Source organism: Perca flavescens, chromosome 7, assembly GCF_004354835.1.
Source record: "Perca flavescens isolate YP-PL-M2 chromosome 7, PFLA_1.0, whole genome shotgun sequence".
NCBI classification, from domain to species: domain Eukaryota; kingdom Metazoa; phylum Chordata; class Actinopteri; order Perciformes; family Percidae; genus Perca; species Perca flavescens.
The window spans coordinates 21,831,043-21,848,568 of record NC_041337.1 but is presented as its reverse complement, the minus strand read 5'-3'; the positions used below and the strand labels follow the sequence as shown (position 1 = coordinate 21,848,568).

Below are 17,526 nucleotides of genomic sequence, written 5' to 3'. Positions count from 1 at the left end.
ACATGGATAGTAATAATCACAAATTAAGATGTCAATGAGGAATTCCTCTGTGTTCCATTTATAGTGGATGTTCCCACCAGAGTTATTTCCTGGACTTAAAATGGCAGACGCATTTTGCTGCCTAATAAACGTCACCACTCTGTCTCTCAACCATGGCAACAGGTATAAGACCAGATTCTGGTTGCCATAACAACCTCAACTTGGCACAGAAGGGGAGGATGCGGCACATTGCGTTCTGTTTTCTCTCGTCTCAAGCATTCCCTATTACTGCTCTGAAGAAACTATATAGAACTCCTTAAATGCATGTTTTTGGTCAATAACAATTATTTATCAGACTGATTTCAGGATTCTAATCCTTTAAAGATCTTGAGACATGCAAAAGGGATAGTGTGAAAAGCTTTAGGATTTGTAACTAAGACATTAAGCTACTTATCATGTCAGACTCCAGAAGCAGTACCAGAAACAACTTTCCCCACACAAAAACATTTTAAATAATAAATACTTTGTTAATGGAACATAATATTTTAAAAATATTGTTGTGAAGTACACAAGACAAACATTTTATCATTTAAAAAAGGCACTACTTTTGGTGAAACAGAAGGTATGCATTGATTGGCTGCATACCAGGTGACACTGAGCTGAAGGTCCTCAGGCAGAAATTCAACATTATCAGTAAAAAGAGCAATATAAAGGACAACTTTATCATTCCCGTGTCATCATCAGTTCATCAAACAACAGGAGTGACATGCAACTCTGTGTGGGAGACTATGTAGGAGACACAATTCTCACAAGATAGAGAAATTCAGTCAGAACCCTATGTGCAGTGAACAGACACAAGCTACTGGGTGGCATACCAGGGCAAATGTTTATTTGTCCAAAATGCCACAGCTCTGCACTTTCAGTTCCTGTTCGGCAGAATATAGGACTGATATGATACTGGCACTCCACAGGAGCTTTCCATTTCAAGGCAGGGTGTATACCAGTTAACTAACCACATCCTTCTATCTAAAGAACATCACTCCGCTGGTTGTAGCTGGCAGACATTTTGTGCTCCAGTGTTCAACATGGGGCCTATAATCCAGCCATAACAGCAGAGATACCCCTCAGTAATTAGGTTATTAGGAAGTCTCTGAGCACCAGATGGGGACAAGAGCTAGCCCCATCCACCTGAGAATAGCAGACAAGCAGGGGTCTAAAATGGCTGAACATATCGGCCTCTCCCTTACAGTAACCCTCTAACGACCTGCTAGCTGTTAGTTCAAGCTAAACGATACCTGGCAGTGACCACAGGAAGGTGATTAGGGCATTAAATAAATGCATGTGTAAAATATAAAAAAGGAAAGGAAATGGGTGAGTTGCTAAGAGAACCCAGGCATTCAGGGAAATAATATCTGTGCAGAATTGTAATTATAATGTGTGCTTCTTTCAGCAAGACTGAGGAATTTTAATAGCATCCCTGGGGTCTGTGTGCATATGGCCAGCAATGTGATGTAACTGTTCACTTCTGAAGAATATGAGTTCATCTAACTATAAATTGGGGAATCTCTCTATTCACCTTTCATTCACCCCCCCCCCTTCTCTGGTGTTTCAGAGCCCCTAAACCGGAGAAATTTGAAAACACAGATCGTTTTTGGCTCAAAAATCCACTTAAAAATATATTTTTACATTTTAAAAAATAATAAAAATAAGGAACGTCTTTTATTTTTTAATTTCTAAGCATGGGCTCCTGGATAGCTCAGTTGGTAGAGGTTTACTCCTCAACGCAGCGGGTCAGGGTTCGACTCCGACCTGCGGTTCATTTCTCCCTCTCTCTACCCTTTCATGTCTTCAGCTTTCCTGTCAATATAAAGGCCAAAAATGCCCCCCAAAAAATCTTCTTTATAAATTACTAAGCATGATCCCCCACCAAGAGACATCTGAGCTGTAGGTAAAAGAGAAACAGTATCTCTGAATGGAGTTCATTAAGTTCTGCCACTCTAAAAAGGACTACCACTTTAATGCACTTAGATTAGGGCTACAATAACTAATGATTATTATCAGTTTAATAAACAATTAATAAAACCTCCGACAGGTCACCAAGGCACATTTGGCCATCTTGTTCCTCTTGTATGGCAAAGCATCACAGGTAGTGACCAAAGTTACTCATGGGAGGTTACATTGCAAGTGTTCCACAAGCCAAACAAATGTGTGGTGTTGTATGGGAAATACTGTATACGGGACTGTATGTATGTTGGCTAACCTGTGGTGTCCCCCGTCCTATCACCACGTCAGGAGAAATATCAATACCATCACAGCTCTTATGCTGTGTATCGCCATACAACATTACAAATGCACACCTGGGTCATAGTTTATGCATGAGTGGTGAAGCAAAGCAGCTGTTGACATGAGACTATGGCTTGAGCAGTGCCACAGTAACGCTAATATGGTTGTTTACTTTTATATAAGACTGGATGGGGCCACAGAAATGCTCTGTATGTTGTATCCAGTGTCTTTGGAAGAGAGTGTGTGATGGCTTGGTTGCCAGGGCTGCAGCACAGGTGACAGAGTTGTCACTGGATGCAGCTCAAAGCTGAGGGCTAAAAGTAGTGTCTGAGCATTGCTGTGCTCATTTGACAAACAGCTGAGCTTGTCGCAGCCACAACACAGGACGTACAACATCTCCAAAACAGAAACAAACATGTGGTATCTTGATTACCCCTTTACATACATACAGTGCACTTTTACGTCTGGCCAGGGAGATGCCTTGTGGCCTTTAATTAAAAGATATCTATACAGCAATTCAATACTCCTCTGTTGAGTACTCCTGCCAAAAAAACCTGGAACCTTTCAGGCAGGCAGATAAAGTTTGTCTATCCAGGAGACCTAACCCTTCAAACCAGAATCCACATCACCTCCATTAATTCAAACAAACAAACTACAACTTTATATTAATGATTAGAGCATGCAATGCCATTTCATTGGATAAGCCACTATATCAGAGTAATAGGTTTAACAATAAAGGAAGGCAAGGAGTTCCTACTAACAAAATTCACCGTTTCTACTCAGAAGGCTGATCACGTCATTTTTCTCTCCCTACTGGGAGAGAGGGAGAAAAAAAGCACAGGAAGACACCAGAACAATGCATTGAATGCAGGGTATTGCAATTGACAACAGAGCCTGCAAAACACATTAGGTAATCTGTTATGACAAGGCTTTATGCGCCCAGTCCCCTCAATTACAATGACCCTTTTCACACCGCCTTACCCCCACCCCACCCCCCAAATCCATGTGTTTGCCACATTTAGAAAAAAAACTTTCAATATTTTCGTTGGAAGTGACTGAAGTTAGCGAAATGTAAACTGCACATTAAAAGCAAACAGACTGCATTGAAAACTTTATATTTTAATATTGTTGTAAAAAAAATAACATAACAACTTTAGACATATTTGAAATTAACTGTCAGGGACTGTGTATATATGCACCCAAGAAACCAGGTTATTTGATGAAATCTGATTTGGCCAGGAAGCATGCACTGCAATAAGAAAAAGCCCACTTTTAAAATGCCGCTGGTCAGCGACTTTCCTTTTTGACAGAGCAGTGAAAAGACAAATAATGTTGTGTTGTGGGAGTTGTGGGTCATTTATTCTTATTATGCACATATACTGTATCTGTTAACAGGATTTCTCTCCATACCTTACCCCAAATAAGACAACTTGGTTAGTTTGGTTTTTTGCTTTATTAGCATTTAGGAAAACAGAAAATATCAGCGATCTTAATAGTGCATGTAAACACACAAATGAGTTTTGTCTCATAACCAGAAACTCTGAGGTTCGTTCAGACATCTTTCTATCAAGTGTCCAAAAAGTCCAAAAAAAGTAATACATCAAAATGGTTCAAGGTGGGGTTGCCTGTCTAGCTAGAAAGCAGTGGGAAAGGGTGCAGTCCTGGCCTATGTGCCAGCTGTTCTAGCTCTGACTACTGTCTATTTATACAGCAGCAGATGGCAGCTAGTGCTTCACATGCCGACAGACTGTCAGTGACAGGAAGGAATGGACAGATTTTCAGCCGCCCAACCTTTCCGCCGCACTCGTAGCCAAACCATACATTGCTCCCAGCCCACAGACACGGGTAGCTAGCTACGGCTGTGAGTGCCTTTTGAAATTAGCGGCTCACGCAGACTCACTGAGGCCAGGATAACAGAGACTAAAGAGAAGCTTCTAGAAGCCACCGGACAGAGAAAACATGCTAAGCCAGCAGGACTCCATTCAGAAGCTAAACAAACACAGAACTACGACAAAGAGAGCGGGATATCAGGGCAGCCTCTCAGGTTAAACCCACAAGGCACACAGAACTGGTATGAAATCAGAGCCGTAAACAAAAGCAAGTAACCGTAAACATCTAAATTACATGCCAAATGCCTGGTATCTCTAACCAAAGTCTGGACACATCCCCCAACTTGTGTAATGAACATATTTGTTGTTTGCACCTCAATGTTAAAAGATAACAAAATGATACAGGATCCTTAGTTAGAGTTTTTAGCTGGATCAGGTCCAAGAAGGATATTCTCCATTTTACAGGTGCTGCCTCGAAAGGTTGGGGGTCTTTCCAAACACATCCTGTGTCATGTCTGCTATTTTCCAGTTTAAAAATTAGCACTTAATGTATTGACAATTCGCCTGTGTCAACTTTTTCACAATTCACTTTTAGGGAAGTGGGTCTGCATGTTCTGCATTAACAAACAAAAACTGAAACAGATTCAAGATAAAGCATTCCTTCCACAGTTTATCTTATCTATATTACAAATGTGGAACACATTTTTCTTTTCAGCTCAACTTTGGTTGTCAACATTCAAGTAATAACAATAATGAATTAATAGTACTAACATAATTAAGATGCCATAAAATATCAGCTTACAACTGGAACAATGAAACTTCTTTGCCACGACAGATGCTGATGCTAACAATCTATGATTTTAAAATGAGAGACCTGTCCTAGAGAGCTTTCAAAATATTAGCCATTGCTGGCTAAACTGTAATTATTAAATTGCTAGAGAAGTGAAAACCATGACAAAAAAAAACAAACACTATACATTATAATGTTAATTGGTTCATTCAAAACAGAATATTTGTTTTAAACCCTGACTCATGTTTAAACAGTATCCCAGATTTTTCTCAAAACAACATACAGCTTATCATATGATCCAGGCAATGTGTAGAACACAGAGCAGACCAGGCTGTGCAGACAAGGGAAATACAGAGCCCCTTCCATTCTCTGCTCACAACAGGCACCCATTTAACAGAGCAGTGACCTGGATTTCCTCAACTAGCCTCCACTCAGAGACTGAAGTCTTGCTTTAAATGCTCTCTGGCTTTATATAAGCAACATGACATCACGAATACAACTCTGAGACATCGATCTGTTAAACTCTCACATCTTTTTTCCAAGGCCCAACTTTAAATTTAAAGTTGCATCATTTGTTTGTTCTGTGAAGCCAAAAAACATTGAGAATGAGCACTAGTAAGAGGGAGTGTCACGTGACCTAATGGCGGACTAGTTGGGCGAAGGGCGAGCTCTGTATAGCGCACTGCTGTATTTATCCTTTTAAAAGATACTGACCATAGATATTGCTCAGCCGGGATGAGAAATGTCAAAATCAAAAAAAAAAAGTTAGCAGTCAGAGGAGACATTAAGCAGCATATGCTCCGTTGTGGAGACGTGGCTGAAAAGAGTCAAAGTGGCGCCACTGCTGTGAACGTGGCAGAAAAGCAACAGGCTAATGACATGTCGCCGGTGGATATTGGTAAAATAGTCGCAGCACTAGAGAAAATCTTCTCTGAGCTAGAAGGTCTGAAGGAAATCCCCCGTTCCATTGTTTCGATGGAGTCTATCCTCTCCGGCCAGGTCACCAGAATGAATGAGGTTGAGAGTTGTGTCAAGAGTTTAGAGGCAGTCGACGGGATGACCCTGCCTCTAGCAAGAGAGAGGTCGACATGCTCTGGGAAAAAGTGAAAGATTTAGAAAAGGAGCCAGAAACTATAGAATGGCTTAGGTCTGAGCTAAAAGATTACTTGGCGATCAACTGGTCCTCACTGTCGTCTTCAGGGGTGGCATGGGAGGCCTTAAAAGGTACTTTAAGCGATGTTGCACATTTTTTGTCACATACAGCAAACCTCTCCTCACTATCAGCAAGCTGCCGGTCCCCTGAACACACTATAAAAAATAAAAAAAATAAAAAAGTCTCTGTAAACAGCCCAGGGTCCACTAACGCCATCAAAAACAAAGTGGCCAACCTGGACCAGAAAAACATAACAAACAATGTTCCAGCGTTCAGCCAATAACCGGCAAGAATAATTTGGGGTGGGTGTTGGGGGGTTAGTTCGCTGAAGCACGGAAGGGAGGGAGAGGGGACGGGATGAGGAGGAGGGAAGGGCGAGCTAGTCTCGTTTTGTTTGAAAATACTTTGAACGTCAACAAGAATAACGTCACCCAACATCACTTAGAGCACCTTTAAAGGCTGTGATCAGGGGGCGCATTATTAATCACGCTGAAACAGAGATTAAGCAAAGAATGTCTAAGGATGGCCTGAGAAACCTGATTCAATTAAAATACCAATATAATAATATTCTATCTCAGAAGGTTGAATTCAATTTATTCAGGGCAAGACAAAACTTTTTTTGAAAATCGGGAGACAAAGCAGGAAAATTACTCGCTAGATGCATAAAACAGAGGGAATCAGCTTCCACTATTTCTACAATTCTGGAGATGTTTTTACAGCAACTTTAGATATTAACAAGATTTTTAAAGAATTTGACACTGATCTCTATAGGTCATTTTTTACTTCTACTTATTAAAGGATTGTGTTCCTTCATGAGCCACTAGGGCTTCCCAAACTAACAGAAGAGCAAAGAGAACTCGGATTTGACAATAGAGGAAATTAAAGAGGTAATGAGGGCCCTGCCTGTGTGTAAAGCCCCGGGTTTATTAAAAGGAGAAGAAGACTGTAGTGTTCATGTTTACATCATGGATGTATTAAGAGAACATGCGGATGCCATCTTGGAAAACAGTCATGAGCAGTCGAATCACGAACTGCGTTTGAGCTATGTTACTGGTTACTGGTTGCACGGTGTTCGTCGTTCGACTGCTCATGACTGTTTTCCCAAGATGGCGCCCGCATATATACATGAACGGTACGGTCTTAATAATCTTTTTAAAAAACTGTCTGTACACTTACAAAGTTCTCAATGCTTCGGTTTACATGTAGGGACCATCATTATGCTACCGTTGAAGTGTGGTGCTATTTTGAGCCTTGTTAGTGGTATAAAATAGCGATTTACCATCTGCCCCGATAGGTAGCCTTAGCAGCTAACCACCCATTTGCGGTAGCTTGTTTAAAGCTAGAGACACATTTGATTAGCATGAAAACATGTCCCAGAGAATGTTTGACTTGGTACACATAGGTTATTAACTCCTAGGTTCATTTTGTGCCGGAATTGTCCTTTAAAAGGGGGGAGACTATCTTCCCAGGTGTTATGGTAGGAGGTGTAGAGCTCAAACTTGTGCTTTATGCGGATGTGATGTGTGACAAGGTCCAGGATACATGACCGGGATACTTGAGAATCTATGTCGGATTGCAGGGACCCAGATTTCATTCAGCCCAAGCTTATTTGTTATGGGAGATGGGTCAGTCCTAAGCGGGATGTTCATGTTGCAAATTGTATGTTTTTACAAAAAATTGTTAATCAAAAAAAAAAAAAAAAAAAAGAGCACTAAGTGATGCCTTAAGCTAATGTCAGATGACTAACCCCTTTTATCCAGCTCTTCTCTGTGGAGGACGGAAATGACGGGTGAAACTTTTTATCTGTGTGTGCATGTATTTATGTGTATGTGTGTATTCTACTGATCTCTATTAGCGTCACTGTATTCGAACAGCAGCATGAGACAGCTCCATTTTGGAGCAGCAGAGAATTCACATAGCCATCCAATTTGAAGGACAGACAGATTCCCATCTTATTAATGAAGGTTTCAAAATGAATATACTGCCAAGCGAATAATACAAAGTGAACATCATGCGCACCACCAAGCTACCCGTGCCTGGACTGCAAAGCTCTCCAGTTTGCCTCTGAATTCAGCCCTCAGACTGTGGGAGGAAACCCAACAATATAGTCTGGAACAAGAGCTGTGTCGGCCAGGGCACAAAAACTAAAAAACACATTCACTCTCTTGAATGTGGGAAAGTTCAGCCATTTCACTTAACTCAGGCAATGAACCAAAGAGTAGGTAAGAGGAGCCAGCCAGAATTGCCATAACTTTAAAACAAACATACCATCCCCTGATTGCATCAGTAAGTCCGGGATGAATGATGATGGATGTGGGCTGCTGTGAGCACAATCTGATTTTCATAGCTAATGAGCATGACTATCAGTTAGAAAGTCAGATTCAATTGAACAAAGCATATAGGATCCTCCTCTAAAAAGGAAATCAGGCAATATACAGCAACCCTCTTTACCATGTGGCCGGTGCAGGTTTGCATCTCTCACCTTATTGCTCAACTACTTTCTTTATTTCCCCACTTTTTATTACCTTGTGCACACGCTGCTGTAAAACTGGGACACATATTGGGATTTGGCTGAACTGCACATCATCAGACTAATACAGCATTATGTTGTTCCACCTTGTCATGTGAGGGCAGGTGGGTGGTTGGCCTTTTATCTCTGGTAATATCACTGACATTAATGGATGTGTCTGGATGCCAGCAGCCAATCGAAGCAGAGCCCCCTAGGAAAACACCTCCCTATGAGCATAAATATGTTGGAACAATATATTTTTGTTTTTCTGAAGGGTTCTACGTTGAGAAAAAATATCACCCAAACATATTTAACATATTATGTATTATCATGAGTAACTTTCTGCATTTCTGGTCATCGGTTATTAAGATATTAAGATTATGATTTGCCCTCCCTGTGTTTCTATTGACATTTGCCTCTAGAAGCACTGTAAATTTAGAAAATAATCTGATGCCATTGGTGGATGTTTTTATAAAAAAAATAATGAGATGAAAAGGCCAGACATTTCTTGCAGCATAGGCACAAACTACAAGACAATGACAGATGCAAATATGATAGAATTGCCTTTTCTTTAGTTTTAGCTCAACTGCATGAATACTATTTCTTAACCTCCACCAATATGAATGAAATCAGCATCACCATCTGTCTAGCTGGGCAACTGTATGCGATTGCTGCCTCACGCTGTCCTACACGTGAATAGTGCTCGTGCACGACTTTCGCTGTCTCTGCTGCTATGGCTGCGTTTACATCACCCCTCCCCCCCTCGAGTCAGCTCCCGTCCCATTCTCCCCTCTGATATCCCATTGCCTCACATTTTCTGCAAAAAGCTCCCACGGTTTCCACTCAACCCCATCACAGGCTGGAATGGAAAGGGGGCTAAAAAACAATGGAGGTAAATGAAGTGAAAAAAAGTGATTTATGTAAGGTGAGTATTGACCGACTAGGGTACATTCATCACTGTAGGGAGTATGCTATGTTAGATCCTTTACAAAGAAACCAATTGGGCCAAAGATCTGACAGAAGATCTCTTTATTCTATATAAGCATATAATGTGACAAACCAAATCTCATGAGATTCAGTGGTCCTCTAGATATACTGCTTTTCATCACTAACAATACCTTTCGTTTAAAGACATATACAGCTGATTCTGAGGCCCTATGATGTTTACAGGTGAAAAATGGCAAAACATTCACCAGTTATACAGCCTCAGGGTGACATCATCACTGTGAAGTTTTTCTTTATGAAGTTTTATAGTATGTCTGATGTGTTTAGATGTTTTGATAGCTGCAAAAAAATATGTTTCTATTGATTTGAAGGCCCCAATTTGGGATAAATACAACACTCTTAACACAACAGCTTTTGCAGTGTGACAAGTAAAATCGCTGCAGCACTAAAGCAAAGAGGTGTCAAGACTCCTATGTTTAAATATAGGCACAAGCTGAAAACTAAAGCAAAAAAGTAGTTTAGTAGGTTGTGAAAAGTCAACATAGGTTGTGGAGTGAAAACCACAAGTGGCTTGGTCTGCTACAAAGCTGAAACCACAATTTAGTGAGAGAAAGCATCTTTCACTTATCCCTTCTGACCTCTGCAACATTAAGGACATTCCAACATTCAGCCTATCCCTTAACATGCAATGCCACGTTGTGGTTTCTCATTCATTTCAAAACACTTTTAATTAATTTAATTAATGAAAAAGGATTCAATACCAGTGGTAAAGGCCAACATGACTCTGTGCCATATTTAATGTTGCCATTTAATTAGTTATGACAAAATTTGATTTTACAGCTCAATACAGATAAAACCAATGAGCTGATTGCATGGATATAATTTCACCAACTGCAAATCTTAATGCAGACTTTATGCATGTCTCATTTTCAGAGGAGGAAGAAAAACTCTGATAAGAAGATCTACAGTAGTCATCATAAAAACCCTGACATTCCATCCAGACACACACCTTGACCAAGACAGTCTACATGAACCCTTATCCAAACCTAACAACTGTATACAATTCACTTTCAATAACCGCCAAACCTCAGCCTCACAACAACTTTCAACACTGAGACCCAATCTCAGATAGTTGCTTGGGGGTATCAGGGCAGAAATAAAAGGCAGAACGTCATGAGCCAAAGTAAACTAGAGCACATGATGTTATGAAAAACAAAAATAGATAAAGTGAGAGGCTTTTATTCATTCATTCATTCATTCATTCATTCAAGATGTTTTTGTAACAGAAGAAAAAGGTTGCTGTTGTCTTGACTACCCAGCATAGCAGACAACCACAGAGGATATGACAGTGATGATTGGTGCATGAGATACAATTCCTCCCACTCTGACTCTGAAGATTATTGTGTCTTCTTGATTATTATTATGAAAAAGTATCACAGAACTTCCACATGCACTCAATATCAAATCAGAGGTTAAAGACCAAATAATTTAAAATGTGTAAAAAAACAAAACCAAAATTTCCAGTGTATGTCACTTTCTGTTGTCGGTAGGTGTTACAGCAGCTGTTAAAAGTAGGTGTACTGGAAACTGGCTGAGCTGCACAACATTCCACGCATTTGCGCCTCTGGCCTAAAAGTCCTGTGACACAGCATGAGCGGATCACAGACACAGACATCTGCCTGTCCTCCCTCCTCATTAGGAGGTCAGTCTGCAATGTGTAACTAGTGCATGTGGATACATGTATGTCGTTCCAAAACAATCTCAGCATGAGGCGATGAGGAATGTAACACCCTGAGTGGGTGTGTGTAGGTACTGTACACCTACAGGTCAACGGGATTACGTCAGCAGGGCGTGGCGACCTGAAGCAAACCTGCGGATTACTGGTCCTAATCAGGTCAATCGGCGCTGTCTGCAAAGGGTTCATCGGCAGGATGACCATCCCTCAACCAAAGCCATGCTCCCCATCTTACTCCCCACTTGTCCTGCCAGCTCTCTCCTCAATGACCACGATTCATTCATATGATATGGGCTCATTTTCATTTCTGCTGTGGTGATAGCCTCCTCTTATGCGTAACTGACACTATTGGCTGAGCCAATTCCTCCCTGCAGGGTTTTTGTAAGGTCACCATCCACTTAGCACATACTGAGAGGACACTCAGCAAAATTGTATCTGAAAAGTGAAGGTTTAATTGATACGGTGACCTTCTGTTTGTTCTATCAATTTGTCAATTAGTTTACTTTTAGCTCCAGTGATGACATTGTGTAACATCCATTCGGTTCATGTAAACGTGGATTAGGCTTGATCTTTTAATAAAAAGGCATTTATCTTCCATAATGTGAAAAATTGATCATGCGGGAATCTGAACGCAGGTTTGTTACACTAAAGTCAATGTAATGGAACATATCAGAGGATCTGTTTCTCTTTTGCAATGTGCGAGATCTATTGACTATGTTTGGCCATACGTTCATGAGAAGCTGCTCACCGGCTGGGAGAACATAACACACGGGTTACATAACAAGACAGAGACCGATGTGAAGAACACATCAGAGCCCCAATGAAGGCAGGCTTGGTTGTCCTGACGTTATTCAACATTTGGAGCACCATCAACACTAACATCGCGTCACCCCTTAATAATTACATTAGCTCTGGTATGTTTAAGAGCTTCTGCTGAAAGAGGCCTTTACTTGTTTCCAGCCTGCCTGCAGAGGCCTCGGACACATTTCCTGCACACTGGATAATCAATTTGCTGCCCCTCTGCCTGCACCCTATCCTTGACAACCCTCCAGAGAGGGAGGGAGGGAGGGAGGGAGGGAGGGAGGGAAGGAGAGAGACAGAGAGAGCATATCCTGCCCTTGCCCCCAAGCACTCTCTTTCTCTGTGCTGTTGACACAGACCGGCACATATGCCCTTGAGTGAGTCACAACAATAAGGGGAGTGTCACAGCCTCGTCCACACATCTGCCAAACACCTACAAGCTGACCAAGCAAAACTCCATAAAACATCCCATTACTGTGAGACAGCTCTCAGCCATCCCCAAACACACCATTAAATAATAGAAATACATAGGTATCTGTTAGCTAGCACTATTGCACTGTTGAGTCTTAAGGCACTGTGACATACTGAGCACGGAATTTTCGAGAACACTACTGACAAGTGGATTATCCTGCAGTGGTGGTTTGAGAAGTTTCTGTGGATGCATGCTGTATACAATACTTTCCTGCTGTGAAAAATGGTCAAAATGGGAATCCATTGATATTAATTTTAGCTAAGTAAAAAGCATGCACACTACATACATTTTACAGCCACCTTTCAAGTCTATTGGAGAGTATTTGATACTCAAAAGCCAGAACATGAGGTTGTGGTGAGTCATAGATACACTGCCTTTTGATAGGGGCAATAAACAGGTCCATCTCTTTTTGGATAATGTCTTTTATTTTATAACAGAATGATTTAGGAAATTACACAAATCTGGTAGTCATGAAAACCAATTATATCAATGTGTGAAAGAAAACAAGAAATGTTATGAAATTGACCATTACATACTGTAATCATTTAAATAAAAAATTAAAAAAAATCATCAATCAAGTGTGACCATCCATTAAAACATTGTGGAAACCTCGACCACCTCCCAAACAAACTGGGAATAGACTAAAAATTCTAAGTAGGCTGACTTTGGTAGACAGAAAGTTTGAGGAAATCCAGTGAACCACAACTACAGAAAGGTCTGATTTTCACGCTGCATGTCAAATAATCTCAACCACATGTATGAACCTGTGCATGTTTGAGCCGCTAGGTACTGTTCAACCGTTCAGCATCCTAATAAGACAGCATTCTCAGCATACCATCTGCAATGAAGTCCTGATGAAGGGAGAGTATGGCCGCCTGCCAGCCTCCCTTTCCGCTCTGCAATCTGGCCATGTGATAGAAGGTAGAGTAAGCAGTACTGCAGCCTCCTCCTCTCCCTTGCTCACACACTCACTCACTCACTCACTACCCCCCCAAAAAACACTGCATATTCCACTGCAGTTCTGCTACAAACCACGAGTCACCCTCCAGCACCTCCGAGTGACATTGGCATAATGAAAACCCAAGGATATAGAATAAAAGTACTGGGGATTTGACACAAAGCTTCTCTTTGGTAGAGTGTGAGAGATAAAGGGCATAACTGGTAGGGACACTTGATGTTATGAAAGATTCATAAAAGCTTAAGTCAAATGAAGCTGGTAAAACTGACAGACAAAACTCAAGGCAAAACAGGGAGCCTACTGGAAGAACAGGTTTCTGCCGTCACATGCTGTCTTGTTACAGGGTCATTAAATGTTTCCTTGTCAGGGAGATTGTGTTCATCTGCCAGCTGAAAGGGGACTTACAGCACAACCATGAGTAAGGAGGCAGCTAGCACTATTCACAATACCGGATGACTCACAGTTACAATTAAGCAGCTTGAATCACAAGACGACAAACCACATTCAGGTATTCTCCTCTTGCTCTGCTGTTTCATATGTTCTCATAGATTCCACAATTACAGGAGTGATGCAGGGCATCATTACAGATTTACAATCTATGCAATGATTCATTCAAAGTGCATAATTATTAAATGATTACATTTAGCACTTTTTGCAAGGACACATATTTACATAAATAAAATAAAATTGTAGTGTATATATTTGAGTGCATCCGTATTTCCATTGGCAATTAAATTGTAATTAATTCAGTCATTTTGCTGCCCTATTTTTACACATACTGTACATGTGTAAAAGCCAAAAATGACTGGCTGCTGAGCCTCAATATAAAACTAAAGCTTGGGAAGCATATCAAGTGATAATACGGGGAGATAAATCTGCTAACAACTGCAACATATGAGAAATTAAGTCAAATTGTCTTTAATGTCGGCAGGCCTTCATAACTTTAACCCGACTGTTTCATTTGTTTTGTGAAATTTACAGCAAAATAAAAAGCAGCACATCTTGTATATGATTAACTTCTGGCCATAACACTTAATACACAAACTGTGTGTGTGCACTAAGAGATAACATAATAATACAAAGTAACAGACATATCTATTCTAAAACACCAACTGTATGATAAAGCCTTGATGAATTGAAGGTATGAGTGGGCCAGGCTATGGGGCGACCCCTGGGTCTCCCAGTATGAACCAACTCAGCGTTTCTCACACAGAGATTCCTAAGGCATGCTGGCTCCTTCAGAGGAGGAGGAATTTCACTCTGTAAGCCTTTTATTCTCTCTAGGCTGTTTGTCCCCAACCGTCCACTATTCAGTTTGCTCATTCTACTGTTGTCTGCTAAGAGCCCTGAAGGAAGGCCATGCAGGAGCATGTGTGCATGGTATACCAAATTTCCCTTAGCAGACAGGCCTGCATAGATTCAAGACATGGTGTTTGGTTTTGTGTATGTGTCCTCGTGTGCATGCCAGAGGGCACTTACTTGTAGTGTTGCCTTGCATCTGAATGATACATTTTGAATCCTTGCCCATCTCCCTGGAGTTGAAGGGCCGAACTCGAACGGCGACTTTTACAGATGCCCCAGACATGTTTGCGGCTTAGGACTGTCTCCCAGTAAGACTCCTTGTATATCCGTTCTAAAGGAAAGAGAAAGAGGAGATGTTTGCATCTGCTTTGTGAAAATAACAGCTGGTATTGAATAAATGAAGCAACACGGTTTGTTTCCATTATCACAAAATGTAAATCAAACACAATGAAAGTCCACCCCCTCCCAATTTGCAGTCATAACAGCATACAACAAATATGGCCGACCAAAACCACTGAAGCACTTTAATGTTTTGTAAACAGCAGCCATCAGACATTTAACAGTCAAAAAAAGGATGCAAGTAATGCATTTAATTTATAAATCCACAGCATATGCTTAATACCCTTTTGACGAATACAAAATATGAATATTGCATGTAATAATTGGGTCGCATAAAACATTACCTAGATTTTTTTGTTTTATTATTATAAAATAACATTCCAATGTGTTTACAGATAATTAAAGCTATACATCCCGCGCCCCGGGACTACATTTGCCAAATAACTCATGTTTTTCCATTTCCTTGCAGTCAGCCATACTTGCTAAAGAATACGCCCATGAAATTCTATCTACCCTATTTTGTGTGGGCTAGAGTGGGGCAGCTGGGCCCGTCTGCTACATCTAACAGCGTGCATTCTGTGAATGCAGAGAGCTTAAATGTTCCTCTTTTTTTTTTTTTTTTTTATTAAATTCACCGATGTTAGGAAGTAGGCTAATCCTCCGCTGCTGTATGTTGTGGAATTGGAGTTGCATGCTTATTTTAGCAGCACGTAAAGACACGACACATTATTACTGATGCACCCTGGATGGGAGGGTTTCAGGATTTTAACATTAAATCCTAACGGGTACAATGTTTTAAACTATGTTATATATTTCATTGCAAGCTAAGTCATGAAATGTTAAAGGCTGGGACTTCAGTCCTAGGCACGAGACGGAACTACCTCCGTTGTCTCTGAAGGATTTAACTATCCAACCATAGACACATAATGTGATCGTAAACAAATAATATTGTATAATTTGCAAATTACATTAGATGTATACAACTGTTATTGGAACCAGGACTAACGTTTATGGTCCAAAAAACACTTGGACGTCTGTGACTAACGTTAGCTAAAACCGCTAACCATCGACCAACAACTGCCTGAAATAAATCTGTAACAACCTCGTGCACTGCAAACATTAAAAATATAAATAAAGAAATACATTCATCGTTTTTACTCACGTTTGAAGACTCTCACCAAGACAACACCATAGGACAGTAGCGAGAACTAACGTTAGCTAGCGGGCGTCAAGATGTGTTGGTTTTTTTTTTTAAATCAAAATCCGCGATCACCAAAACTGTAATAAAGTCCAACTAGGTGAAAAACAACCATTATAGCGGTATCCTCCGCCGGAGGGACCTGTGATTGCAACCGGTGACTCCTTGACCAGTTTATTCTCCAGTAAAGATATAAGGCGGATGTATATCTGCACACAACATGCGAAAAGAAGAATCGCTAGAATCCCTTGATTTACCGAAGAGATTACGTCAACTCCCTCGCTGTCATGCTGACTGACAGCCAGAAGGGCCAATAAACAAAGAGACAGCAGTGACTAATGTGTCGCAGAGCCAATGCTGAGGCTCAGAATCGGAAGCGAGAAGGAGTGGGTGGGGTCTCTTTTTTTTCCGTCGTGACGCTACACTGCAGGATTTCTACCAACGATTTCTACCCACCCCTCCCCGCACCGCTGTCACCGCAAAACCCGGGTCACCGCAAAGACCGCCGTCTAGCGAAAAATAGTGTGTCACATCTCAGTGCCTCTGCACATTTCATAAACGTCACAATCTCATTTTAAATTCAGTGTATTTTACCAAAAATACTCAATTTGAATAGTCTAAAAACGACATCAGCAAATACATTTTGTGTGTTGAAAGCAATTCACATATAGTTTTTGCAGTTAGTTTTTTCATGGTGTGCAACAATGCGAACAGCTTCAAGGGTCATCTTTTTTCAGGATAACTACTCCAGTCTACCCTTAATTATACACCATGTTTCAATATTGCCAATAAAAATGGGAAAGTTGCCAAGTCCATTAGTTTATAACAATTAAAGTAAAAGAATGACTAAGCTTCTGTATTTGGGAAACTCCATTAGAAAAGCAGATTTTGTGTTGCCAGGAATTGGAATAAATTATCTTTGCACACACACAAAAAAAGTGTAAGATCACCATCAAAATAATACCTTAATATAATTTGCTGTTTGACTTGGAGTGATTTTGTTAATAAAAGGTATTTGTTGCATTTGTTAAGGTCACCTAAATTGCTGCATGTTAACTCTCTTTACATAAAGGATTATTAAAGAAATCCGTTTTAGAATCTGTATTATCTCTGACATTTTGTAGTCCTGTGTAATGTAACGTCCTCTTGTCATAAGGTCAAATAAACTAAACAAAAAAAAAGCACGTAACAAGGCCCCTATGACAATCTGTGGAAAAAACAGTGACGAGTTGT

General features: G+C 40.6%; 1 protein-coding gene across 5 annotated transcripts in view; it reads right to left on the bottom strand.

Annotated features, from left to right (window-relative positions):
* kif1b (kinesin family member 1B) overlaps positions 1-16,572 on the bottom strand; it is a 62,700-nt gene extending 46,128 nt beyond the window's left edge. For all 5 annotated transcript variants that reach the window (XM_028582949.1, XM_028582945.1, XM_028582946.1 and 2 more), the window contains exons 1-2: positions 16,258-16,572; positions 14,934-15,087 (exon numbers count right to left, since the gene is read on the bottom strand). In XM_028582949.1, coding sequence (XP_028438750.1) covers positions 14,934-15,039 — 106 coding nt within the window. In that variant the 5' untranslated portion in view covers positions 15,040-15,087; positions 16,258-16,572. The remainder of the gene's footprint in view (positions 1-14,933; positions 15,088-16,257) is intronic.
* Positions 16,573-17,526: the final 954 nt, after the last annotated feature.